Source organism: Netta rufina, assembly GCF_964035555.1.
Source record: "Netta rufina genome assembly, chromosome: 11".
In the NCBI taxonomy this organism is placed as follows: domain Eukaryota; kingdom Metazoa; phylum Chordata; class Aves; order Anseriformes; family Anatidae; genus Netta; species Netta rufina.
Genome location: NC_140134.1, coordinates 13,882,192 through 13,908,445, shown reverse-complemented (window position 1 = coordinate 13,908,445; position 26,254 = coordinate 13,882,192). Strand labels below are relative to the sequence as shown.

Here is a 26,254-nt window from a genome sequence, read left to right as displayed (position 1 = left end):
AGGTATTTACTTCATGACACTGAAACATATATTTTCTCCTAGAGCTGAGAGGCGTCTTAAATCCAGTATTTTATGATTTTCCCTTAATTATGCACGTGATCTCCCTCAGAGTAATATTAATAGCAGTTACGCTGTATAGAAAGATCAGCCACTCTTATGCAAACCACATGCGGCTTGAGCTAGCTCCTGGATTGATGCACATTAAGACACTTCAGGGTAGCAAAACTGCTCCTAGGAGTTTCTGAGTTCACTGATAAAGCACATCACTTGTCATTCCTACTGCTCTTAGCATTGCAATCTGTGGCCTGTACACTTTCTTCCAGGTAAAAGACACCATTGGCTATGACACTCTGGGGCACTGTTTCTTCCTTGAAGATGGGACGGAACAACGCAATACGTTCTATCACAACTTGGGCCTCCTCACCAGGTCAGGAACGATCTTGCCCTCAGATCGCAATGAAGCTATGTGCCTTGCCATCCGGAGCCATGTCTATGGGAATTACATTCCTGTGCCAAGCACTGACTGCATGTAAGTGCTCCAGGAGGTAGAGTTAGTTTTTGCACTGATGTTGAGGTTTGTAGCTGGGTCCTAAAAAACAAAACTTTTGATGATAATGTTTACGCTATTTGATGAAAAATGTGCAGCTTTTCCTATCATTTCACTTTTAAAAATATTTTAGCTCTTTGACCTTGTTTTGCATGTGAAGATATCTATTAGTATGTGCATGAAACCTGAGCAAGGAATACTTGCTGTTGTTTATTGCTGTTGCTGTTTTGCAAGAATCATAAATGCATAGAGTACTTTGCTTGTGTCTGAACCCCTTTCAGTCCTTTTGAACCAGACAGCTCCATGAAATTTGTCTGATAAGTGCAAGTAGGTGCAGTTCTGGTGTAAGCTGGCAAAAACATCACCTAGAGCAAAGGGAATTTTTGCCTGTTTTCACCAGGGCTGAATTTTGCATCTAAAGTCAACAGATACACAAGTACATGAGTATCTAGGCTATACTAAGAGATTTAGTGAGAACGTAGAGATTAGCATACAGCGCAGTGAGCCTCATTTAAAATGCAGTAAACAATATCCTGCTGTAGTTGACCAAAGTCAGCTTCCATTTTGGAGACTGATGTGCCAAAACATGGGCACCCAAGGGATCCAGGAACTGGCCTGGTTACTGTTTGCAAGTGAGAATATAATTTATCAACAGAAATTTGTATTTTCACATTTTCTGGAAAAGGATCTAGTGCCCAAACCATACTTATTTTAATTTATGTAAGTAATCCAATTGAATTAATTACAGTTATGGTTGTTGAAATGCTATGGTTGACTATATGGTTAATATAGATTTATTGTGCACCTATTTAGTTGTTCTGTTCAAGCAAAGGAGTGGGGATTCTTGATCATGCAGTAGTTAAGGTAGATAAAAATTATTGAGATTTTCTGCTTAGAATGATCAAATTAATTGTTATGGTCATGAGAAATGGTTTACAGTGTTTTTACATGTGGTCTTTATTATTGCAAAAGATGTTATCAAATGAAGTAATACAACAGATCATAATGTTTTCATAGCTATGTCTGGCTTCTGTTTGTGCCACTGCTGATCCTCCCTCTGAGGCAAAAACTCTTTATTTGAACAAATGTCAAAATAATATCTCCTTAATCTCCTGCTTAATGAGCCATTTGTGGCTTGCAAGGACATTTGTTTTGTTTTCCAAGTGGAAGCATAGTAAATCCATAGCGAATCCCCTACCTCCTGCCATGGCCCCCCAAAGTTCCTAAAAACAAAATAGAAGTTCACTTTTCAGGCTTTTTCCAAAGCTGCTTAACTTTTGGGAAGAAGAAAAAAAAAAAAAAAAAAAAAAAAAAGACATCAGATTTCCTTAAGCTGCATTTAACAGAGCACAGATTTTGTGTTAATGGTCTCATGTAATTTACAATAAGTTCAGCATGTGACTCCATAAATGAATGTCTGACATCACTAGATGCTGTTCCTTAAAGAGAATCATTAAAAGGTTGTGTGGAGTTTTAAAGTCAATAGGAGGGTTGTGGCTGAAGTCCAACACAGTGCTATGAAAATGTATCCCTTCCTGTTTGGTAACTGCTTAGGATCATTTTGATTTTGATTTTGATTTTTCAGGGCTGTCAGCACTTTCTGGATTGCAAATCCAAACAACAATTTAATAGAGAATGCAGCAGCGGGTGCTCAGGTAAAAACATTTAACTGCAATAACTATACTTTGCCTCCAGGTCCTGTATACTCTACTCTTATTGATGTCATTAATGTGAGGGCAGTGAATTTTTAGGAAGTCATCATAAAATTTGGATATATATTTCTGCAGCCTTTCTCTCTGTTAAGAACAAGTAGTTTCCTACAGTTGTCTCTGAGACTGATTTCTCTCACAATGGTGGCTGGAAGTGGTGTGTGGTGTCTCTTAACAAATGTTGATTTTTATTAGGAGTTAATAGTTAAATGCCCAATATAATTTTATGTTTGCATATATAAATATGTACTCTTTCTGTGTTGTTATCTCTGATGGTTAACCAAATCATGTTTGTGTTTAATGTGGCTGTATAGCACCTGTATTTCACCCCCAACATATGGATTTTTAAAACTCATGTGCGTGTGCCTCAGGGGCCCACTGTGCATGCCAAAAGATAAGAGGGGTGGTGTGAGAGTATGTGCTGCTGTGTGTCCCCTGGGACTCGCATGTGTTTTGCAGGCTCAGCTGAGAAATCTGGCCAGCACAGTGGGAAGCACTAAGTCCCCAGGAAATTCTATATCATTAACTGCACTGTCCAATTCCTTGACCCTTCCTTTGTTCTTTAGGATGTTGGGATATGGTACATCTTCCACCGGGTTCCAACTGGACAGTCCGAGGGGCGATATCCAGAGGGACAGGCTGAACATACCCCCCTGGGAGTATTTTACAACAACCGAGTCCACTCCAATTTCAAGGCATGTGGATGATTTTTGTATGTTACCACCAATACAACAGTATGGTGTAGGGTTGACAATGTATGGTGCTCTGATTTATGGCTGTCTTAAATTTTGATTATGGTATTATAGAACTATATTAAGAGACACGCAGATTTTGGGGGTGATGCTCTTTCTAGATTAAAGTGGAACCTGAGCAAAATGGGGCTCCTGTTCAGTTGTCTGCATTAGAGAGGATGTGCCCAGGCCAGAGGTGCACCTACTAAATGAGATTTAAGGAATGAGAGGCAGGAGGAGGACACTGAATGCTGCTGTTGGCCACAGTGGTGCAAGGATATAGGGGGATGAGTAAAAATAGCTTGTGCCAGGGCCTGCTTATCACCTTTGAAAAATTAGACCAAAAATTCAAGGGTAATTCCAAGAAAAACACATTTCCCAAATATACTGTTGACATGAAAACTTAACCTGTAAGCTATAAAAAGCATTTTTAACTTACTTCTCAGGATTCTAGACTGAAATCAGTGCTGTTTTCTGGGCCTTGTGTATATTACATCTTGGTCCGTGACAGCTGCTGCTCTATCCCAAAGTCTTTAACTTGGCTACAGCAGCTCATGTTCTCTTTTGACTGTCGGGGGACTCGTCACTCTTTATTTAAAGCCTTACTTCTTAACAACAATCTTTTTCCAAAAATTTGTCAAGAGCTTGGCAAAGTCCCTTATTGCTTTCTGCAAGAGAGAGAGAGTGGGAGTTCAGTGCCTTGCATTGGGTCAGAAGGCAGCCCAAGATGTTGATGCGTAACACATGGCAGGGCAGGCTCTGTCCTGACTTCAGTGTGCTACATCCTGTGCTCATGTCATGCTGAGTGGTGCCAAGTGACACCGAAAGGGAAGAGAAAGCCCAGGCTTCAGGCACTCGCTCTGCATGCACTCACTCTGCCTGCACACACTGGCTGCCCACGTTCATTGATAAAATCTGTGATCTCTGGTCTCTTGTGTGCAGTCTGTTAAAATAATTGGAGTCATCTGCATTCTCAGGCTGGTTTGTTTATTGGAAAAGGAGTAAAGACAACAAGAGCCAGCGCTGAAGATCCCAGAGAGTATCTCACTGTCGATAATGCCAGGTAAGCACATGCTGTATGGCTAAGTATTTTGGATACTTGTATTGCTTCCTGGCTTCTGCATTGTATTTAGCAGATCATTAATGCCTCGTTATGGCCCAAGTATCTGAAAATACACACAAGCTCTCTCTGATGTGCAGAGGCAAATATTTAATAGCTATGCACTGAATTGTTTGTATTATTGCTGATCAAAAAAGATACATGTGCACTTGGGGTTATGAAGACTAAGCCGTGAAGCACTTGAAAAGGATTCTAGATCCCATTATTCTGTTAGTGTGTTTGTAAACTTCAAAATTTATTATTAATTACTAAGAAGAACTTAATCTGAAAGATGACATAAGAGCTCCTAAGTGTGCTGCATTAACCCAGCTCCTTGCTTCAGGTTTCGCCCACATCAAGACGCTGATCCTGAAAAGCCGCGAGTTCCTGCCATAATTGATGGCCTTATTGCTTTTAAAAATAATGACCACGGGGCCTGGGCCAGGGGCGGCGACATTATTTTCCGCAACTCTGGGTAGGTTACTGTAATTACATGCCGTACCATTACCCTCACGGCAGACGTGAGCAGGCCTGTAGGCCAAATTCATCTCAGACATTCTTTGTAATTTACACCTCTCTGCTTCTTCCGTCCTAGGTTTTCAGACAATGGAATTGGACTCACTCTGGCAAGGTAATTTCTTAAAATGTACCTTCCTCCTGTTTTTTCCCCACAATGTATCAGGCGAAAGGATGGAAGCTGAGACACTCCCCTGATAATTACTGTAAAACATAAGAAAATCTCACGTTTCCCTCACAGACCACATCAAGCCTTCCCCGTGCAGCCGTTAACACAAGGAATAATTTAGCCTTTCGTTCTCTTTGCCTCAGCATGTCTGGGGAATATGTTGTAATTGCTGAATATTTCCTCTTGGCTGGTAGGCCCTGAACCAACAGATTAAGCACCTGGCACTGCTGAAGAAAAGACTTTTCTTCCGCCCTCGCCTGGCTGCAGGGCCCAGCCTGGTCTACAGTTTATACACCATGGGCACAGTGGCTGGCCAGGCATTGCCATCGTCTGTCTCCTCCATTGACATCTGCCCCACTCCTGCTTCTCTTGTCACATTCTCTTGTCACATTCTCTCTTGCAAAAATCCTGCAAAAATAAGCCAGATCCAGAGCCTGTTGTAGGCCATGAGAACCAGCGATGGTTGGTTGTTGTGTCAGGGAGGTAGCTAAAAACTTATGGAGCAGCTTGGTGTAGAGCAAATAGATATATAAGTTGGATAGAAATACTATGTCTTTTATGTAGTTAACAGTTTAAATTAATCATTTGTGTAGTTATCTGGTATTTCTTTGTCTTCTTGTAGTGATGGGACATTCCCCACCGATGATGGTTCCAGCCTGGAAGTGACACGCTCCATTTTTGTTGGAGAAAGCAGCAACTTCGGCTCCCAGGGAGGGCAGAACAGCTACTGGGGGAAAGGGGCAAATGGAGAATATAGGACCCTGCCCAGAAACAAGTGAGTTTTTCTTCTGCTGTTTCTTCCTGGCATTAGTGCAAGCCTGAAGAAAAACCTCAGGAATGAATGTGGCTACCAACAAGTAATTTTGTTGGGTGTTTAAATTATTGTACAGGCCAGAAATAATAAATGTTCAAGTAAACTCATTTGTCAGGACAACAGTTTGAGAGCATTCTCAACTGAATATTTGATTTAATTTTCTGCTTGGTTTATAAGTCACTGAAGAGTGGGTTAGAAAATCTGAAAGATACCAAATTGCTTTTGTCCAATGCCTCATTAACACAGCATCGACCTGATGGCACAGATCCCTTATGTCTTGCTTTCCTTATGCCTTCTTGCTGGTGTAGGTGAGTGAACAAGACCACTGTGACAATGGATAAAGGTGTCTTCATTATTGAATCTTACTTCTCTTTCAATGGCTGTAGGTTATTTCCTATTTTGATAGCATCACAACCTCCACTAAAGCAACAGCATCCCCTGGAAAGCTGTGCTTCCCCAAGCCTAAATTCTACCCTAATGTATGTTTTGGGTGATGCTCAGCAATCATTAAACCCTTTATAAAAAATGATATAATCTGGTCCTCAGAGACTGACAGGCTGGAGAGAGCCTGTGTGCCCATTTGCTGTCTGCTGTGTCTGCTGTGTGGCTTTTACATCTAAACAAATTAGCAGTCTTTCTGGACATGGTGGGCATTGACCTACCCTCCCATGCTGCTACTGGCCAGCTTTCATTACCATCTGCAAGGCTGAAACAGGCCACTCTTTAATCAAACACTGCGAGGGCTAAGTAAGTTTGACACCTTCTCAAGACAGACCATGGAATGGGGAGGTTCTCTCCATTGCTGTCTTCCAATGGAGACACCTTCTTGCCTTGTCTTCTTGCCTTGTCTTCTTGCCTTGATGTGTCCATTGGCTAGTGCTGCAGGAATCAGTTTTCTGCATTAAATGCTGTGGACTAGGTCCTGGGGGTTTCATGTGAGGTGGCTTGTGAGGAGAGCAGGAGCTATGCTGCACCACTTGGTACTTCTTCCATGGAGACACTATTGCCTGGAGGGAGTCTCACTGATATTATTTTTTCAATCATGCTGAGGTTTCTGAAGAAATCTCTCTATCCTGGAACAGGAAACTTCATAGCAATGCTGACACACAGCCCTCTGGGGCTTCCTCATACCAATGAATCCCTGGGTGGCAGGGGGCAAGAGCTTTGAACTGCTTTACACTAGCCTTATGTAAGCTGTGCAGGTCATTGTTTTGTCCTTCAAAGCTTATCCTATAGAAGATGTTCAGCAGAGATTCATTTTTCATTATCTATGTGATAAGCATCCAGATACCAATTTGGGGAAAGAAAAGAGATTTTATCTTCTTATTGGTAGGTTTCTGTGCTTTCAGGAGAAGACTCAGACTTTGTCCAAGCTTTTAGCACAGGATATTGTTTGTTTTTAAATCTCACAGGACATTCCCTATTCGTGGATTCCAGATTTATGATGGGCCTGTCAGGATGGCAAAGTGCACTTTCAAGAAGTTCACCCCAACTGTTGACAGATATTCAAGTGCCATTGGGTTCTTCATGAAGAACGCCTGGCAGATAAGCCCCCAGAATAATGTGTCACAAATCCTGATGGAGAAAAGTGTAAGTAAAACAGGAATGCATGCTGTTAGATGTGCAATTTTTCAAAGTTTTTAGAAGTGGTTGAGAGATTTATTCTAGAGCAGGAATTTCCAGGCTGTAGTGTGTGTTACATTGATGCATGCCATCACTTCATTTTGCAAGACTTTTTTTCTTTAATTATTAGTGATGGTTATTTATAAACCAACAAAATTTGGGGAGTATCAATATCAAAGTTTCTTATACCTGGGCAGATATATATAACAAAATCTGCAGTAGTGGAAGGTTTCACCTTGTAATCAGAACAGCCATGTCACCACTCTTAGCTGAGCAGCATTGACAGCTAATATATAGTGAGAACGTGGTGAAGACTGGGTCTTAGAGTTCAAGAGGGACCCAATGAGATGGCAGGAGACAATAACTTGCAATACAATTATAAAGAAAGAAGGAAAAGCAATTAGAAGCAAATCCATGGTCAGCAAATTCTGGGTTCAGCAATGAAATTCCTGTTGAGCACAAACAGGGACTTTCCTTGAGCAGTCACAGCAGAATGTGGCTCTGTGTCTGTCTTGGCAGGAGCCATAGTTTGCTGAGCAATTCCAGTCTTTGTCTTGGATTCCTGCAGGGATCATGGCCCTGCACACTTAGCTTGGGAAATGATAAATTCTACCTGGCTTGCTCTCAGGTGTCATAACCTCTCCTTATATATTTTTTTTTTCAAACAAAGTTCCATGCTTGTTAGGACGTCCATGAACTGTAGTAACTTTGGGTTGAGGTTTGGCTTTATCTTGAGGAAAATTTCCATTGCTCTGGGACTAACCAATATAACTACTCTGGCAAGCAGTCAGTTTGTCTGTCCCCTCTCTGGTACACTTTAGACCATCACCAGCAGGGTATTTTATGAAAGGATGACGTTGATTGCAGTCACTTGACTGCTTCCTTTAAGTAAACACAGTTCCTTTCTATTTCAGTAAAGAGCTCTCAGTTATTTTAGACACTTTAGGGAGCATTATAACAAGAATAAGGGCTCATTTACTTACTTCCTTATGTCTTCCATGAGGAAATGGTTTTAAGATGATAATGGGGAACAAGAACAAGAAAATCAACCTAGAAACAGGGTGAGGAAACTGTATAATGAAAATTTTGTTCAGCAGATTGGAAGAGAGTAGAAATTTTCCTTCAGTAATGGCTGTAGGACTCTATCCAATGGAATGATTTTGGGTAGATTATATCTGTGCACATCAGCAAAGAGGATGATTACCTCTAGAATGGCTGAAAATGCAACTCTTTAATACTGTTGTGCCATTTGAGGCCAATGAGCCTGTTAAATGTCCCAGCACTTTTTGTCTGAGAGGAAGTTTAGTACTGCAACACCTTTAAGATTTGAGATTTTCAAGGTAAAAATGATCAGAAGATGTAATAATTAGTGTCTGCCTATTACAAAAAAAAAAAAAAAAAAAAAAAAAAAGACATCATCCAAATAATTATTTCTTGTATGTATGTTTCCAATAAATGTCCATTTCTGAAGTTGGTATTTTGCCAGCTTCAGAATCATTTATGTTTGTAGCCACCTGCATCCTAGCACTTTTCACTTTGATTCTATTTTATCTGGATTGAACCCAGATGTGCTAAATCTGATTTCAGACTTGAAGGAGCACGGCTAGTTTATTGTTTTGTTGCTAATTGCTATATGGGACAATATGTCTTTGACTAGTTAAGATAGAGCCTGTAGACTGTTTTAATTTAATTTTCCATCTCCAGGCTTCATTTTATTACTTTTTAAAGGGTAGCTAAGTACTAATTCCCTAAGGGACAATCATTTTACAGTTGTTTTTAAAGAATAAATTAAACATTACTGCAAGTTGTACAGTGATGATAAAACTATTAGTCATGCTGAAGGAATAATTGTGTAATTAATCAGAATAATCAGCTGATTGGTTAGACCACAGAGTAATAAAGCCAGTCAGGTCTTGTTTAATTCCAGCATAAAAATAAATGCTCAGGTAGAACAGAAGACTTAAACACTACGCTCCACAGAAAATGTTCTAGGTGCCTTTTCATTCACAAACCTAACTGGTGTATATAAATATATCTGTTCATTTATTAACAGCAACATTAATGCTAGGCTGCTTTAAAAAGAAAAAGGGAAAAAAGTGCTTTAAAACAGTTATTCCAGAGCAGTGGAAGCACTAATCGGTATTAATGCATCTGAAGGCTAGACTGGTGGTTGTAGTCTCCTATAGGACTGATTACTGACAATTGATAGGACTTGGAGAGCTCAAAGGAGATAACCCCTGCCCAAAACAGAGCCATGCCCAAAGAGGATCTTTTGTGTGCATCTTTTCTTAAGAAGACCCAACATCTCTCTTTTTAGTCATAAAATAGGTACCCATTCACCTCTCTATCTTTCTGCTGCACAACTCCTGTAGGGTGAGGCAAGGAGCAAGAGCAACAACAACAGCAAACAGCTAAAGAGGTTCCTGACTAAAGAGAACTGGCAGGATGAGAGCTTGCAACACTCCATCAGAGGAAATGCTATGCTGAGAGCAGAGCTCTTTGGTGATAAAATAGAAGAAGATTCACACTGGCTGAAAAAGTTTTCTTAAAATGATAGCAGCGATACAAGGATATTATTTTTTAATCTAAAAAGAGGTGTTTTCCACTGTAATCTTCAGTACTTCTCTGCTACCCGTGCTGCCCTTGGGCAGGTTTATTTAGCATATTCCTAAGAAATTACATACTTCTGTAACCATCATCAATCTCATGTCCTACAAAAATAAGGTTTGTAAAAGAAGTGATACTGCTCATTATCATTTCCATTTAATTTCTGACTTTCAGACTTTTTAGAGAAGAATGTTAGAAATCATATTAGCATTAACACCAAAACTATCTGCCTGCTGGATGGAATCACTGACATTTAATCAAACGTAAGCTGTACGGGCTGTACCTTAGTTTGTTTTGAAGTACAGCTGACTTTGTTCTCTTCCTCAGTGAAGTGCCTGTTTTCAAATTCAACCCCAGAAGTACACTGTCACAAAATGTTTATAGTGGAGCTTTGAGCTGCAGCAGTGTTTGCATTTTGCAAATATTTATAAATTAAAATGAAAAAAGAGAAAAAGAAAAACAAAACAAACAAAAAAAAATCACAGAACTTAGGAGATCCTCCTTCCTTGCCAAATAGCCCTTTGGGCAAAAATTTCCAGTAAGAAATTTTTAATTTGCAGTAAGAAAAGGTTTTAATACACTCAAAAATACACATTAAATTTCCATATGCCTGAGCCTCTTTTAAGTGAGACTGCTTCAGGTGTTTGTTTATGAGGCTAATACTTTGACAAGGAGGAGGCAGAAAAATGCTTCTAGGGTTTAATTTAATTTTAAGGTAATAAAGACTTAATAGAGCAATGTAAGGTTCTTGCTACTTTTATTCTGCAAGGAGTTCTTGCTGCAGTAGAAATTCTTTTTAAGTCAGTGGGAATTTCCATTTAACTAAGAATCACAGTGCCCCTCCTATTCTCCTAAGTTGTTCTATTTATTATTGTGAAAATAAAGCATTTGAAGTCTTTAGTAAACTTGCAGCCTAATCTTGCTGACCTTAATTCTTACTTCTGTGAGCAGCCCAATTAAAATTAGTTGAGCTAAATGGAACAAATTACAGTCTTTTGGGTCGGCGTGATCAAGATGCTATTTATGCTGTCTCTTTTAATATACATTGCTGCAGGATTCATTCAGTGTACTTGACCTGGAATAATTATTGTCTTGATTGCCTCAGAACTTAATTGTCGCACACTGCAATAATTTTCTCTGCAAACATTAAAATATCCCATGCCTTTTTGCTGAACATCTACAGCTTCCTTGTTTTGCTGTATTTTCATATCAGGACAGAGTCTTTTACTTAGCAACTGAAAAATTTTGAAAACAGAGCTATGCATAATGAGGATAATGCTGTCCCCTGCTATTTTTCTTGCCTTATATATACATATGCATATATATGTTCTTCAGGGGGTGTACGACAGAGCCAATTCTGAAAGCTTCTGTCACTTTTATGAGTTTCATAAGGTTTTGGGGGGAATTAATTACAAAAAAATGGCACTCATAGCACCACTTAAAATAGTCATTGGAAATTTGTGAGTAAATTCACTATAGGTTTAGTAGTTTTTGTTTCTTTAATCACAACTGGGATAGATGATGATTACTTCTCAGCAAACTTCATAATCTTCCAGTACTTCCCTTCCCTTTGAGTCACCCTCTTCTTTTTGACACATTTATTGCTGTATGATTTCAAGGAATAAATGGCTTTGCGGGTTTAATTCAAAGAACCGAAAGCCTAATTTTGATGAAAATATCTCCTGGGATTAAGAAATAGGAGACAAAAACAATGTAGTCAGAAATCTAAGTAGAAGAGGCAAAGCAAAGCTCTTGCTCAACAAATAATGCTTTCTAGTTCACTGTCTTGGCTGTTAAAACACCACAAATTCAAGCCCCTACTTATTTTTCCTTCCTACTCTCTCCTGCTAGGTTGGACTGAAGGTGTTTTTTGGCAGATCAGGCCAGTGGTTTGGAAACAATGACAATGATGGTGACAAAATGTCCATCTTCCACGATCTGGATGGCTCTGTGACAGGGTATCCAGACACTTTCATTGGCAGAGCAGACAACTACTTGCTCCGTCACCCTGGGTGTCTCACAGTCCCACGCTGGAATGGGATGATGTGCACTGGGAGATTTGCACAGGTAAGAGGGGTGGCTGCAGGCAATGTCACTGGACGTGTTGGGTGGGTCTTAGGGGTGGTGGAGTGAAACCCTATGAACTCTTGAGAAGATAACAGAACAATAATAATTTGGGTATAACTTTACTGCTCTCAGTGTTATCTGCCTAATTCCAAGGACTCTGTAAAGCCCCTGTTGTGCAGTTTCCTCTAACCTATGGCTGTAAGGAGCTCTTTTTCTTCCCATTGCCCACAAGAGGCTGCAATTTGAAATCTAGCTGGGGAAAAGTCTGACGTTTTCCAAGTCGTTGTTTCCAGGAGTTTGTCCACTCTCCAGTGGATCCAGTGGATAACTCTAGTTTCCATCACTCTGCTGAATCTAGTTTCTCTAATGGAAGATGTTACTCTTGTCTCATGGGGAGTCAGTAGTCGTTGCCCAGACATTGGTAGGTGCAGCACAGGATGAAACTCTGCCTGAAGACACTGAAGACCAGGAAGCATTAATTTGCCCCCCTGGAAAGAGCAGACTGTCAGGTTTGCCTTTTTAGCACACAGTTTTGTGAGCATGAGGATTAGAAGAGCCTGATGTCCTACAGTTGCATCTCAGGAAGGGTTGCAAACTCAGATACACATTTTTTCCACTTTAGAGGATTTCTGAAGGTGTTTTTTCTGTGGTTCTCTGATGTGTAAAGTGTAGGCTCATAGCTCAGGCAGTCAAAAAGCACTCTGCTCCCCTTTCTCCAATAAGTTTTTCTACACGAAAATTTTAGGAATGCAATTGTCTTTGAGACCTCTATGCATACATAATATATGCACTGTCATGTCCAAATTGTGTGTCTCCTTATGCTAAAAAAATTTGTGTTTGCTTTAGTTGCACAGCAGAGGACAGGAATTGCTATTTAAGTGTCTAGACACTGGACTGAAGTCCTCTGGTTCTCTGTTGACTAGGCGGAAACAGGATTAGGCTCCTATGGATAGTTTCACTGAGTTAGGGATTTCTCCTTGGCACTTACATTTTGCTCTGTGTCTCTAGAGAAATAATATTCTGTGCTCTGGCAACATAATGGTTAAATTCAGAATTGTAAACAAGTAGACATTTGTATTTTTGTGTCTATTAATACCCTTGCGATCATGGCACTCTATGTGTTGAGGCAGTTTTTCCACCATAGAGAATTTCCTTGGCTAGGTTTAGGCAAGTGTAAACATTTGCTTCTCTGGGATCCGTTACTTACCAGCATTTTTCTTCTAATCAGCATCCAGCAGGATGAGTGAAATTCTTATTAATTTTATAGGTTTTGGGTAGAGAAATGTATATGTGTGCAATGTAGAAGAAGTTGGTCCTGTGCAGCAGGGTTTGATTTAATTCTGGGGGTATAACTGCTGGAGTATTTCAACTTGACCTTGGTTCTCAATGTCTTTACAAACTGATGATTTGTTTGTGTGCTAAGTTCTGAGTGTCATACTCCAGATCAAAAGCTTAAAAGAGTGAATCCAATTATGGAGAAAGATGGTTGGCTTTGATCTTAGCAGCTCTATTACAAAATCTGTTTTTCTTTTCCTTTTCATGTAGCTCTGGTAGACAAGAACTTTTATTCTTTCCTAGCGCAAGCAGGTGAAAATGTCCTTTCAGCTGAAGGAAATAGTGACTCTTATATTGCTGCTGAACTGAGCCCAAGATAGTCAGACTAGGGATGGGCTACTTGGCATGGAAAACAGATCCAAGTCCTTCGGCTAACATTGGAGCCAAATCCTTTCTGAGCAAAATGCCTAGAGTTCAGTTAATTCCTTTCAGCTTGGTTTCTTCCATTCACCTTTCATGCTCTTCTTCTGGATGAAATTTGCCTAGGAAAGGAAATGCCAGGGGAAAACCTATTCCTCTGGAGGTGTTGCTAGCACCACAAAATCCCAGGGACAGACTTTCCTGAGGATGTTTTAATCTGGCGACTCAGGCTGATGTTTCCACCTTCCCATGGTTGGTTCATGGCCCTTGCTCCTCATCATGTCCAAGGAGCACTATGCCACCTTCCCCACGTGGTGTCTGAGAGCTTCCTTCAGCGGGAAGTACTTGTGCCTTGTGCTTTGGCTCCAACGTTGCCTTTCGCTACCAACAAAGGGTTATGGGACCAGCTTAAGATCATGAGATTTACGCAGACAAGAACTATCTGGCCTCTTTGTTCTCCCCTTTGGATTCTGAAGTCTGTAGGGTTATTGTTATACAAATGAGACCAAATCCTTTTTTATTTATTTTTTGGATGATAGCTGAAATTCTCGTGTAATGTAAACAAAGCCAAACTTTAAGGAAGAACATCAGAGAGAGGAAGACTGACAAGGAAATCACAAGAGTTGGCAGCACCACAGCTTCTGGGAATCTCTGTGAGTCACTCAGACTGTCAGCAGGGTGTTGAGGTTCTTGGTGTCCTCTCAACCTGATTTTCAGCCGTTGCAGAGGCTAATAATAAAAGAAAAATGTAGGGAAAGGTTCATTCCATAGTTCTCTCCATGTAGGTGGGTGAGATTTCCAAAAGCACTGACCTAGAGACTCCTCAACATCTGCATTAGTTGTGAAAATGTAAATGAGGTCCTCAAACATTTCTGATTTTTATATACACAGCAAGAGAAGTGTCCTGGTGCCTTCTAGGCAGCTGAGGCTGTGCACTTACTGCTTCCTTGCAGACTTCAGAGAAACTCATCAGGACAGACTGTGAAACCTCTTTTTTTAGTTTCTTTTAAAATAGGTAGAGCTTTTGGCAGTACGTGCTTTTTTCCTTTATAAGCTTAAAAAAATATTAGAGATTCATAAGAGACTGCCACTTAGCTGGATTAGTGTCATTTCTGAGTTAACAAAAATTGATGCCTTGCTATTATAAAATACTTTAGGTAATGCTGTTGATTTTTCACAGGTTTGCTCCAAAAAGTCACTACCTTACTGCACACTGCTGAACTAGAAATCATTCAATTCCTGTTAACTCTGTTTTTGCAATTACAATAACCCAGCACCTCTAAGATGCAAATGTCCAGTTGGTAGCCACTTGTCTATTAAGTGCTGAATAGCTGTTTTACTCAATAATGCTTTTAAAGGTAAAGCAATCAAGAGATGCAGTATGTAAAGGTGCTTTTCCCAGCAAACCTTTATGATCCCATCATAATGTAATGTATGGTGCCTGAGCAGTGTTGGCACCTCACGGGCTGGGAAGAAGGAAAAGCCTGCAATGTATTTTTCAGCTAGTGCTCCATATTTGGACAAAGAGGTCCAATTTTGATCTCTGATGCACACCAATGGAAAATGCACACCAAATAAAAATAGTTTTGCTGATGTCAGCAAAGCTGCTGTTATTTTTAGGGCTAAAATTGGTCCTAGTATGTCTTACAGGAAGAAAAAAATATTTTTTCTTTCTGAAAGAATTTTAAAGTCTTCACTTGGAAGTTCATAGTGAAAAATTGTTCTCTTGGGAACTGAGCCTACTTTGAACAATTGAACAACCAAAAGAGCAGAAGATGTGTTTTGAGTTTCTCATTTTTAAAGGATTTTACCCCAGCTTGACAGCTGACAGCACAGCAGAACAGAAACAATGTTAAAGAAACTAGAAAGGCAACCAAACTTTCTCTCAGAAATCAAGATTTTCTGTTCTAGTGCTTTGCATTTTGCTTATCTTCATAGTTGCTATCCAGCTGAATAGCAGCTCCCCCATGAATTGTAAAAGAAATTATCTTCTCAGTTTCACAATCTACTTGGGAAAATTGCCATGTAAGCACAGGGAAATCTGACACACCTTTTTAGCATGAAGTGTTAAGCAGCTAAAATGACAACTATGTCCATTAAATGATCCAGGCAAGCAGTAGGTTCACATTTTAGAATGTTTATATAGCTCTTCTTCTCCTTAGGCTGTAGTATCTGGGGTATCTTCTTCTCTTACTATTTTATCATATTTTAGAGTATCATTATGACTCTCTTCTCTTAAGTGTTTTTGTAGATCTAAACAAAAAATAACAGAGATGTTGCTAGGTAGATGAATATTTCATCCTAGAACAAAATTCTCTTGTTACACTCCTTTATTTCATTTAGCTCACTGGGAATTAAGAGCATCCTTTGGTGGATGACTCTTCTGGGATTTTAATCTGTCTTGATTGCAGTCCTGAAAGGGTAACAAAACCCAAGCACTAGAACTAACATTAATTGGCATCACAGCAAGGAGGTCAGGGATTACATGGCCAAGAACTGGATCTCCTTCTTGTCTCTCGTTCCTTTGAACAGAAGGATACACCACCTCTGTCTTCTCTCAAATGAATTTTGCTGCAGCCAGGGCATTACAATCCAAGAAGAAAGCAAGAGAAATCTGCTGCTTTTGGTGTCACGTGGTCTGCCAAAAGGCAAACCAAATGTCATGGCAAGCACTTGCGTCTTGGCTGTGGCTTGGAGTCAGTAAAGCAGTTTCTGTTGTATTTTAAGGACATGGTATATTCTCTTATCGCTAGTGTTACAGTAGAAGCTAGAAACCCTAGCTAAAAGAAGCCTTTGTATAAAACAGTGAGAAACAGTCTGTTTTGGTTTCGATCTGTGTAGACAAGACAAGGAGAAGAAAAGCAGAAATGGAGATGTGAGCAACCAAGGTCTCACAGCCTAGCAGATATCCTGGAACACTGGAAGGCAGATATCCTGAAACACTTCATCTTGACCTCTCCTAGTCTTGGCTGTGCTTGTGTCCTTACCTGCAGTATTAAAACCTGCTAAAAGACTGCTTCCATTTTGATCTACCTCAAACACAGAAATTAAGTTTAAAAATAATTGTACAGAATTGTTGCTCATGTAGAAGCTTAGGCATTACTGAGATAATACAGATTTTTATGATGGACATTCCTGTTCTTGAGGCAAACAGCCCTATTCTGCATTGCAAGAGACTGGAGGAAACATGCTTATAGGTATTCCCACCTGTCCTCTATGCACTTTGAACCTTTCAGGGAATATGACAAGCTGCCTGCTACATCCCTGTGTTCTGAGACCAGTTTGTATGACAGTTCATATGCATCCTCCTTCTGCGGTAGAATTTCATAAGGGGGGAAGTGGGTGGACATCATATATTCAGCCTTAAAGATAGCACTTGCCACATGAAGTGGCCTTCATTTAAGTTATGGAAGGACAGAAGAAGTGTAAAACTGGAGTGTGTTTTCTTAATTGGCCTGCAGGGTTGAACTATAGACCAAGGGCATCTGTTAGTCCTCAGACAGAAGAACTCTCTGTTGAAACGTGCACCATTGTATTTAGTCTGTAAGATCATACAGTCAGGCCATTGAGTTTCAGCCCCTAAAATTTCAGCCTAGTTTGCTGCTTGAGAGCAGAGATGTGGATTCCATTAGATAACTGGACCTGATCCAAAGCTAGTTGAAATCACTTACGAGTTTTCTGTATTTTCAATGGAATAAGGCTGTTTTTAAAGTGTAGTTATTTGAATTCATAAAAAACAGTTACTTTGCAATATTTCCTTTATTACCCTTTTCCCTGAAGATTTTGAATAGTGAACGTTTTTATGGTGCTGTACAATTCATATCTCACTTCATGGTGTCCCCACAAAGGACTGCAGATGCTATTTCTGTTTTACCTTTTTATTTGAACTGGAAATGTTTCAGTGACTTTCCAAACGTTCTGAGTTCTTCACTGGCAAAAAGCGTTTATAGGCAACAATGATCAAATGCACATGTTATGGCTGAGCCTGGCTAGTTTAATGGATATGTTTGTCATTTTCCTTTCACCCTCAGCTTTATATTCAGGCCAGGCGCCCTGAGAATCTGACCCTATCCATTGCCAGAGCAACATACTCTTCCCACCCCTTGCAGTTGCAAGGCGTAAACAGAGGGGCACCATACCAGCAGTACCAGCCCGTCGTCATGCTGGAGCAGGCTTATATCATCCAGTGGGATGGAAGAGCACCTGAGGATATCATCCTGTACCCAATCAACTTCAACAGGTACTCCCCTATGTTGTTAGAAAATGTTCTGTTTTAAAAGTTCTGGAGCTCTAACGATTTCCCAGGTTCTTTGCAACTCATCCTTTGAATGTTTCTGCGATTTCTGGGAGCACCAAAGCAAGGTGTTAATGACTGGCACTTACCAATGCAAAGAGTTGCCTCTGCTTCCACTTTGTTCCAGCTTTTTTGATGTACAGAGATGTTTCTCTTTCCAGTACGTTTTGAAACAGAATCCAAGTAAGTCCTGGCCTTCTGTCCCTGAAATCCCTCCAGAAGAGTTCTGGCTCTTGTCCACTTGTTTGTACTAGTTGCTGCACACATAATTCATCTTCTGTATATAAAGTGCAGAAGTCCATCAGAATGTGCACAGAGCTGTGCATCTTCTCTAACCCAAACAGTACTGTGATCACTCTTGCTTTCTACACAATATTTTAAAGCATTAGGCTTTAAAATAGCATTAGCCTACAAAATTGTAGGCTGTGCTGTATTTATTTTCTGTTTTCTTCCATCTCATCTGGTGTTATATAAAAGCAAAGCATAGCTGGTTTATCCTAACTTTTCCCCTTGCAATCTGTTTCATTTTGCATAATTTCTTTTACTGTTTTCAGTACTGGTTCAGGACCAGTGTTATTCTTACTTTGGTGAAATCACTTGTCCTTTTTACTGGTACACCTGCTAGGAGAGAGTCCTGTGATCCATTGTGACAGGCATTACCAAGGTTAGCAGAGATTTGTTGCAAGAGATGAGAACCAAAAGAATACCTGGCCATACCCTTGGGTTCCGCAGTCTCTGTGGCTCCTCAGTTTCCTCATAAAAAGGCAGTACAGGAAGAGGACAGCATTATGCAAATGAGATCTTTCATAACTACATGTAACCCAGCCACGTGGAGGCTTGGATTTGCAAAGCAAGTATTATGTAGTTGACATAAAAGAAGTCAGAGGCATAGAGGATGTGAAGTAGCAGGTACCACTAGTAAACGTGGAGGATTTCGAGGTCCATCCTGTATTATCCACCAAGCCCCACACCCATTCTCTGACCCTCTAGCAGAAGGTCACTGCCATAGTTTCAACTTAGGATAGTTTTGGCAAAGGCTTGAACAATGTTTGGGTCCTCCGAACTTTGAAGCTGATGAAATTTGGGGAAAATACTATCTGCAGTCCAGTTATGAAGCCTCGTGAAAATGTAGCTGAGAAAGGCAATGTTTCTGTGCATCACATGCATTTTTGTAAGTGATGTGTAACTGGTCCTCTTTGGATTGAAAGACGTAGATAGCTGTAGGGCCATGACCGAGTCACAGGAGGAGCTGTGGTTGTATGTTCCTGTCACAGAGGAATGATTAGAACTAAATCACTGTTTTCTCCGTTAATATAAGTTCATGCACTTTAAGGGAGAGGAAACCCTTTAGTCAATCATGGACAAGCTGAGGTTTGCAATTATTATCTGTCTTTAAATAATCAGCTATTTCCTCATATAGACCTAAATCTTCTGCCTCTGTATACGGTGATGACCCTATCACTATGCCAGATAGTACTTGCCAAAGCTTTGGCCCCTGGTCTTCAAGTACAGATTCAAATTTGAAGGCAGCACTAGGTGACTGATAGAACTCAGTTTGATGTTCAGCCCTTGTTCAAGCAGCAACAATTTTAACTTTTACTATTGAAAACCACAATGTGTTTGTGGTTGTTTTTGTCTTGTGTGAAACCAATTAAGTTATTTGAACATGGCAAGGGTTTGTAGACTTTTCTGATCCAGAAACTGTTGGCAAGGTGTGTGTTTTAAAAAACTATAAAAAAGAAATATACTGTAATAAGGGAAAAATATTTTTCCTTTTAAATTTTCATTTCACCACAAGAAAGATATTGAGTTGCTGGAAAGCATTCAGAGAAGAGCAACAAAGCTGGTGAAGGGACTAGAAAACAAGATGTACAAGGAGTGGCTGAGGGAGCTGGAGTTGTTTAATCTGGAAAGAAAGAAAAATAAATAAATAAATAAATAAAGAGGAGGCTGAAGGAGACTGAGGAGGGACCTCATTGCTCTCTACACCCACCTGAAAGGAGGTTGCAGTGAGGAGGGTATTGGTCTCTTTTCTCAGGTGATTGGATGCAAGGAAACAGCCTCAAGTTCTTTCAGGGGGAGGTTTAGAATAGATTTTGGTAATAATTTCTTCATGGAAAGGGTGATTAGGCATCGGGACAGGCTGCCTAAGGAAGTGGTGGAGTCACCAGGCCTGGAGGTATGTAAGAAATGTGAACAGTGTTTAGGGACATGGTTTAGCAGTGGACACAGAAATGTTAGGTTGACAGTTGGATTTGATGCTCTAAAAGGTCTTTTCCAACGTACAAGATTCAATGATTTAAAGCATTTTGCTAAGAAATAACTGCGAAAGAGATGTGTGACTACTCTGTGTCAGTGCTGTGAGATTTAAAGTTGAGGCAATAGCAATGGTGAAATGTCCAGACTGCATGTAAAATCATACGCAAAGGGATTCCTCTGAGGTGAAAAACAGGATTTAGGAACTTGAGGGAAAACAAGTTCCTGCTTAAGCAGATCCATGTATGATCTCTATTAAACACTGTATTCCAATCATTTTTGGATTGGAAGAAATCTCAAATTGTGGGGCCCAGAGTAGTGAGAGTTGGAAAATCAGGGAAGGCTTTTACCTGTCTCCAGTGGATTTGTTCTTTTTGTCCTTTTTAAAAAAATCGAAAATACCAAATAATCTGCCAAAAAAAATAGCTCTTAACATGGTTATATCCATGCAAAATATATGTGATGCAAAACAAAAAATGCCTGATGAACTTAAATAGCAATATTCTAGGATTAGTATTTTCAGACATAACTTTAGCAAACAATCAAACTATTTTTAGACTTGTCATTGTAAAATGATGGATAAATATATCCAGGATGCTGCTTTTACAGCTGCCTCATGCTTCTGGAAGGATTTTCTCTGTGCTGGCTAAAGGAAGGTCAGAGGGGAAATAAGGAATTTGACAAGGAGATGTGTACCAGGATTTGCATTTCTTTGGAGGTCAGGCATAGCACTGAAGTTGAATTTTTGTATGATTAACACTTTCACTGCTTCTGAAGCACTGTAGAAAGTCCTCATAAAAGTAATTCTGGTTTAAATGTTTATTAAAAGACTGGAACATCAGGATTCCTCATGTGGGCAGGAGCCAGTTGGGAAGAATTCATAAGGCTCAGCTGCGAGTCTCGTCAGGGGCACTGCCCAGGTGTCTTTGCTCAGTGGAGGAGGACAACTTGCCTTTTTTCTGCTGTGGCACCTGAAGGATTGCTGCAGTGTGTGTGTCTCCTGTGTACTGATTCAAGCCATGTTTAGAGGGTTGTTGTTGTTTTTAAAAGACCTTCCCTCTTTGGTTTCTTCACTTGCATCGAAATATGTAGCTAAACAAAAAACACCGCCGTGTCTCCACGTGCTGCCATCTGTGGCTGTGCAGTGCAAAGTCAAGTGCAAATGGGCTGCTTCATGCACTCAACTTCGCTTCCAATGAGAGCTCTACTTGTCTGTGTTTGTCAGGGGAGCTGTTGCACTAGCTGACTGCTAGGCAGATATCGAGCCTGGGCTGAGACCTGCAGGCTGTGCTTGCAGGCTGCTGGGGAACATAGCTGCTTGAGCATAAATGCATTTTTTTTACTGTAGATAGGGTTGTCTGTCTAGTGGCTGGGAGTTTCCCATGTGAGGACAGGGAAAAGACTGGCTATTGATGCTTCTGGAAAGAGTTAATGCAGGACAAATAACTTTTGAACATTTTGGTAAGTGAACAGAAAGAAAATACTGTCTAGAATTTGAACTACCAGGCATAAAGTGTTCTCCAGAACCAGTCCAGACCTTCTGAAGGTTGTTTTGATCAAACATGAAGTGTGTGCAAAAGCTCCGTGAACTGAGACCTCAGACCTCTCCTGCACAGGCTTCATCTCTTTGCTGGAACATTGCCCACCCCCTCAGAGCTGTGTCTGAGGTTTCTTCTTTTTGTGTTTCACAGAAAGATGGAACTATCAGTAAAACTGACTTAAGGGCTCAAAATTGCTGTCCAGTTTCTTAATGCCCGCAGAGAGCATCAAGCTTGTTAAGAGAGGAGGGAGAGACTGGTAAGACAGGAGGAGAGATGTTCACTTGAAAGTAAGTGCCTCCTGTCAGGTGCTGAAAACCAGTACAAGGATAGGCACTTCACAGAGTAAGCAAAGTCAGAAACAAAGTCCATCAATTTAATGACACAGGCTTTGTGTGTGTGCAAGTTCTCTAATCACAGAAGAAGCTAAAGCACATACTGTTATCAAAGGCACAGTGCTGTTCAGTAAATCAGTCAGGCTTATTTGTGTTATCAGCAAATCTAAAGATAAGAATTAAATCTCCTCCAAGCCCATATCTGAAGTATAGTGTAGTAAGTTGTGTTGTGGAAGCAGCCTGAAAAGCAGTGGCAATTAGATTAAACATTCCTTGTTTTTTTTTATGACCACAGGCAAATATCTCTATACTTGGTCTGTCGAGGCTTGGTGGGAAGAGTTTTCCTTATTAGGGCTCTCTGCTGTGAGTCAGAGAATTTCAGGGAGATGTAAGCAGGTAGTAGCATAAAGGGGGTATTTTTTACAGGCAGGTTGCCACAGTCTTACAAGCAGGGGCTTTCATGTGTACAGTAACTCTGGTTAATGCCAGCACCAGGGAAAAGTTCAGGGCAGCCTTCCCTGGACTTTTCTCATCGGCACCCTCTCAGCTCCACCTGGAGAGGTACAGTGAGGTTTGTAACACTGACATTGTTTGGTGCCTTGTCACAGGAGCTGAATCCTCATGAGAGGTTTTCTAAAGATATTTTTTTTTTTTTAGCAGTGAAGAGCCAAATTTCTTGTCAAGAGCAAACAAAAGAGCAGATGTCCATGTGTGTGCTTGGGCACGTGTCCAGCCTTCCTCATGCTGTGGTATTTGTGCAGGGATGGTGCAGGTGTACTGCTGGATTCCTGCGTTTGCTAGGCTGGAGTTCTGTGCTAGGGCTTGTTGTCATGTTCACAAGCAAATAATCTTAATTATCTGAAAATTCTAGTTGCTGGAATGAGCTGGCTTATGTCTAAATTCTGTATTAAAAACAGCAGAGCCTTCTGATGCTGGGCGATATGAAATCTCTAGAATGCTGTCACCCATCCAAAGGTGGAGATTTCAGTGCAAGCAGACAACTTATATAGACCATGTCTGTACTGAAACTCCAGGGGACTGGTTATATCTGTCTGTTTCAGGGCTGTCTAGGTGGGTGTTTTTCCTATGGCTATTTATTCAACGCCATTCTGATTCATACTTTCAGCTACCTGTCATTCTGTGATTAAATTCTTTAGTGGTGATAAGGGTTGGAAGAAAACAAAGATAATGAGACAAAGCTAGAATGTGCTTGTTGCAGACTTGCCCAGTTTATGGGTATTTCCTCAATTGTTCCTTTTTCAAATTAGTTCCGAATGCACTTTTCCTTATGCTTTCCAGATTGATAAATGGACAGGAAGGTGAAATTAGTATTTCAAAGTTTAGCTAACAGTTCAAGGCTGTGACTGCTTCCTTGTTACTTGTATGTATGTGAATGCTGACCTCAATCACCTAGATCTGGATGTAATACAAGTAACACCATCATTATTTCCAATAATAATAAGTAAAGCACTACATGGGTTTCACAGCTTGTCCATCCTGATTACATCTGTAATTCAGAGTTAATCATCCACATGACACAGAAATCAGCACATATAGTTGAATCCCTTCTGTCTATTGAAATCCCTTAAATTACCCGCAGGTCAACAAGTGGATGAAAGCCATGAGATTTTTTATTTTTATTTTTATTTTTTTAAATGGGAAGAAGTTAAAACATCTGCCAGAACACTCCAGTGCAGATTGCACTGCTTCAGTACAGCTGGGCCATGCCAGATGCTGGCATTACCTTGTGTGAGTGATCCTAAAGCCTTGTCTTTGCCTCCCTGGCTGCAGCCCTTTTTGCTCTCTGTCCTCCATGGCTTGTGCCCACTGCTTGCAGTGGTCAAGGTTAACAAGGAGACTCTGAGGATACATGTCCTTACTGAGCTGGTCATTTTACTGAATGAATTAGAGCAGTCTGAGCAACCAACCACCCCCCAGTGGCTGTAGCAAATCAGGCTTTTTGGCATTTTGAAGCCTGGCATGTGAAACCTGAAGGTTTTCCTTTGCTTTAAATCTTCTACTGGAACACGAACCACAGCCTGGGGCTTTTCAGGGCCACCAGTTTCTCCAGAGCAGATGTCTGCAAATTAGGTACAGCATCAGGAAAATGCAAAATACACAGTAGTCTATGATACAGTACCTGGGAATGCATTAAAAACAAGATAAATTGAATTGTTTTAGGATTCCTCCAAGAAAGCACATAGAGTGGGAAAAAAGTCAAAGATGACAAGGTGATGTAGTATGGTATTTAAATACAGGAGGTTCTTAGGTTTTTTTGCTTAAATACAATTGCCTGTGAGCCAAATGTTGCCTGAGTCAGATATTGGTTTCACTGGCGTCAGTAGGAGCATACCCTCAGGGCAGAAGCCCCGCTATAATGTGCTGAGTTTTGCACAAGCAAAAATCATTCTTTTGCCTAAGTAGACAAATGGGTAATACTCCTCAAAAATTAATTTATATGATGAGATGGTCTATGTTTTTGAATTTTTAATAGCATTTCCTAAATAGCAACATTTAGGAAAGGCATTTGAATCCCAACACACACAACTGTAGCTAGCTAACCACATACCTAACGTGTTACTAGCCCACAGCATGCTGCCTTTCAGAACTGTCTAGCCTTAATAACAAAGTCCTGAAAAAATTTGCTGGACGTTTGCCCAGTAGCAATGTTTGTTGTTATGGGGGTTTGGATGTGTTTAATGGGCTTGAGTCAAAGGCAGAAAATTAAAAAAGAAATCTAGAAAAAGAGGAGTGGGAGCTGCAGGGAGCCAGCAGGAAATGTGAGTTGAAGAAAAAGAGTTTGGACTGGTGGAAGAAGTGAGAACATGGCCCAAGTTCCTTGCAGCCCATTTTTCACTCTTCTCAGTACTCATGAGACGTGTGGGTATTTCTCATTCCTTTTTCCACACCTGTGATGTTGGTGTAGGAGGAGATCGCCTGTCCTGAATGTGGATTTTCTGCTGAGGAGATTAAGCCAGGTCTGGGCAGGTTGTCATGAAGTTAGGATATATTTTTGGAGAGAAAAAACATCCGTATCATGACTGAGATCAAGGAACACCGACCTCCAGTGATTTGTTCTTGAGATGCGTTGGAGGCTGAAAGGTGGCTTTGCTCTTTTTGTCTTTTGAAGTTCAATATTCATCCTGTGAGAGGCAAACTTACAGAAGCAGCACGTGAGGATTTTTGCTTGGTTCCCATAATACTAGCAGGAAAATTTCAAATTCCCCGTTGTCTCAGCTCACATAGATCTGACCAAAGTGTCAGAGGGGTTGTTTTTAAATAGGAGTAATAACAGTTGGGGGAGGCTGACTCACTGGATGAAAGCCTCTTGTTTTTTCAAGCCCAAGGAAAAAGTAAGTAATTTTTAGTTGTACTCTACTGCATTCCCTCATTGGCTTACCCCAGATTTTCATCAGTGAGATCAGGATTTGGACTGCGCACTTCCATGGTCATCGGCTACGTGACACACCATGTCAATAAACATGGTGGAGCTGTTTTTTAGAATAATATTCATCAGCTTAGAGCTTCCTTTACCCAAAATACAGCCAGCAATAATGTCCAGCAAAATCAGCAACCCCATCACTAGACCTTACCCATCTGTCCAGGACTGATACTCCATCAGATATAGTCAAGGGACACATTCACAGTATTGAACAAGTGTTCGTTTGTCCTCTCCCAGGCGGTGAGAGTCCCAGACATGCACTCTTTCAATGTTTACTGCAGCCAAATCTATCTCCAAGTTACATGACTCACTTTACATCCCACCGCTTGCAAAAGTCTCCCCTCCCTTGCCTGCTCAATCACGTTTCTCTGAGTGGCTTTGCCTTTGGGAGTTCGGGGTTTGACTGTGGGGGTTGTTCTGAGGTTGTAGAGGAGGTGTCTATGTATGTACATACAGATCTGTATCTACCATACGTCCAAGAACAGGAAACCTCTTGCCTGTTATTTTGCCTTTCCCTCATACATTTTTTCCTTTTGCTTATCCCAAGAAGCCTGTTCATTGCCAAAACACAGGCATATTTTTTTTAACACTTTGCCTGATGTTTGTGGTCCACCTGAAAGTGTAAGAACTGCAAATGTCAAAACCCTGGTGAAAACAGAATGGCTTCTTGTGTTCATTTCACCCAGCCATTTCCAAAAGGAAATAAACAAATAAACAAGCTAGATACATTCACAAAAATGCATGAAATGCACTCTGGGGATTGTTGAATGACAGTAACGGGGGCAGAAATGCTGGGTTGGATACATGCAGAC

The 26,254-nt window shown here is 40.5% G+C and overlaps 1 protein-coding gene across 1 annotated transcript in view; it reads left to right on the top strand.

Moving 5' to 3' along the window:
- Nucleotides 1-26,254, top strand: part of LOC311213501 (cell surface hyaluronidase CEMIP2-like) — a gene marked incomplete at its 3' end in the record, with an annotated part of 50,393 nt that overhangs the window by 11,671 nt on the left and 12,468 nt on the right. The window contains exons 8-17 of the mRNA XM_084293540.1: nucleotides 324-529; nucleotides 2,133-2,202; nucleotides 2,823-2,951; nucleotides 3,965-4,050; nucleotides 4,430-4,561; nucleotides 4,682-4,717; nucleotides 5,394-5,546; nucleotides 6,998-7,175; nucleotides 11,667-11,882; nucleotides 17,609-17,817. Coding sequence (XP_084149666.1) covers nucleotides 324-529; nucleotides 2,133-2,202; nucleotides 2,823-2,951; nucleotides 3,965-4,050; nucleotides 4,430-4,561; nucleotides 4,682-4,717; nucleotides 5,394-5,546; nucleotides 6,998-7,175; nucleotides 11,667-11,882; nucleotides 17,609-17,817 — 1,415 coding nt within the window. The remainder of the gene's footprint in view (nucleotides 1-323; nucleotides 530-2,132; nucleotides 2,203-2,822; nucleotides 2,952-3,964; nucleotides 4,051-4,429; nucleotides 4,562-4,681; nucleotides 4,718-5,393; nucleotides 5,547-6,997; nucleotides 7,176-11,666; nucleotides 11,883-17,608; nucleotides 17,818-26,254) is intronic.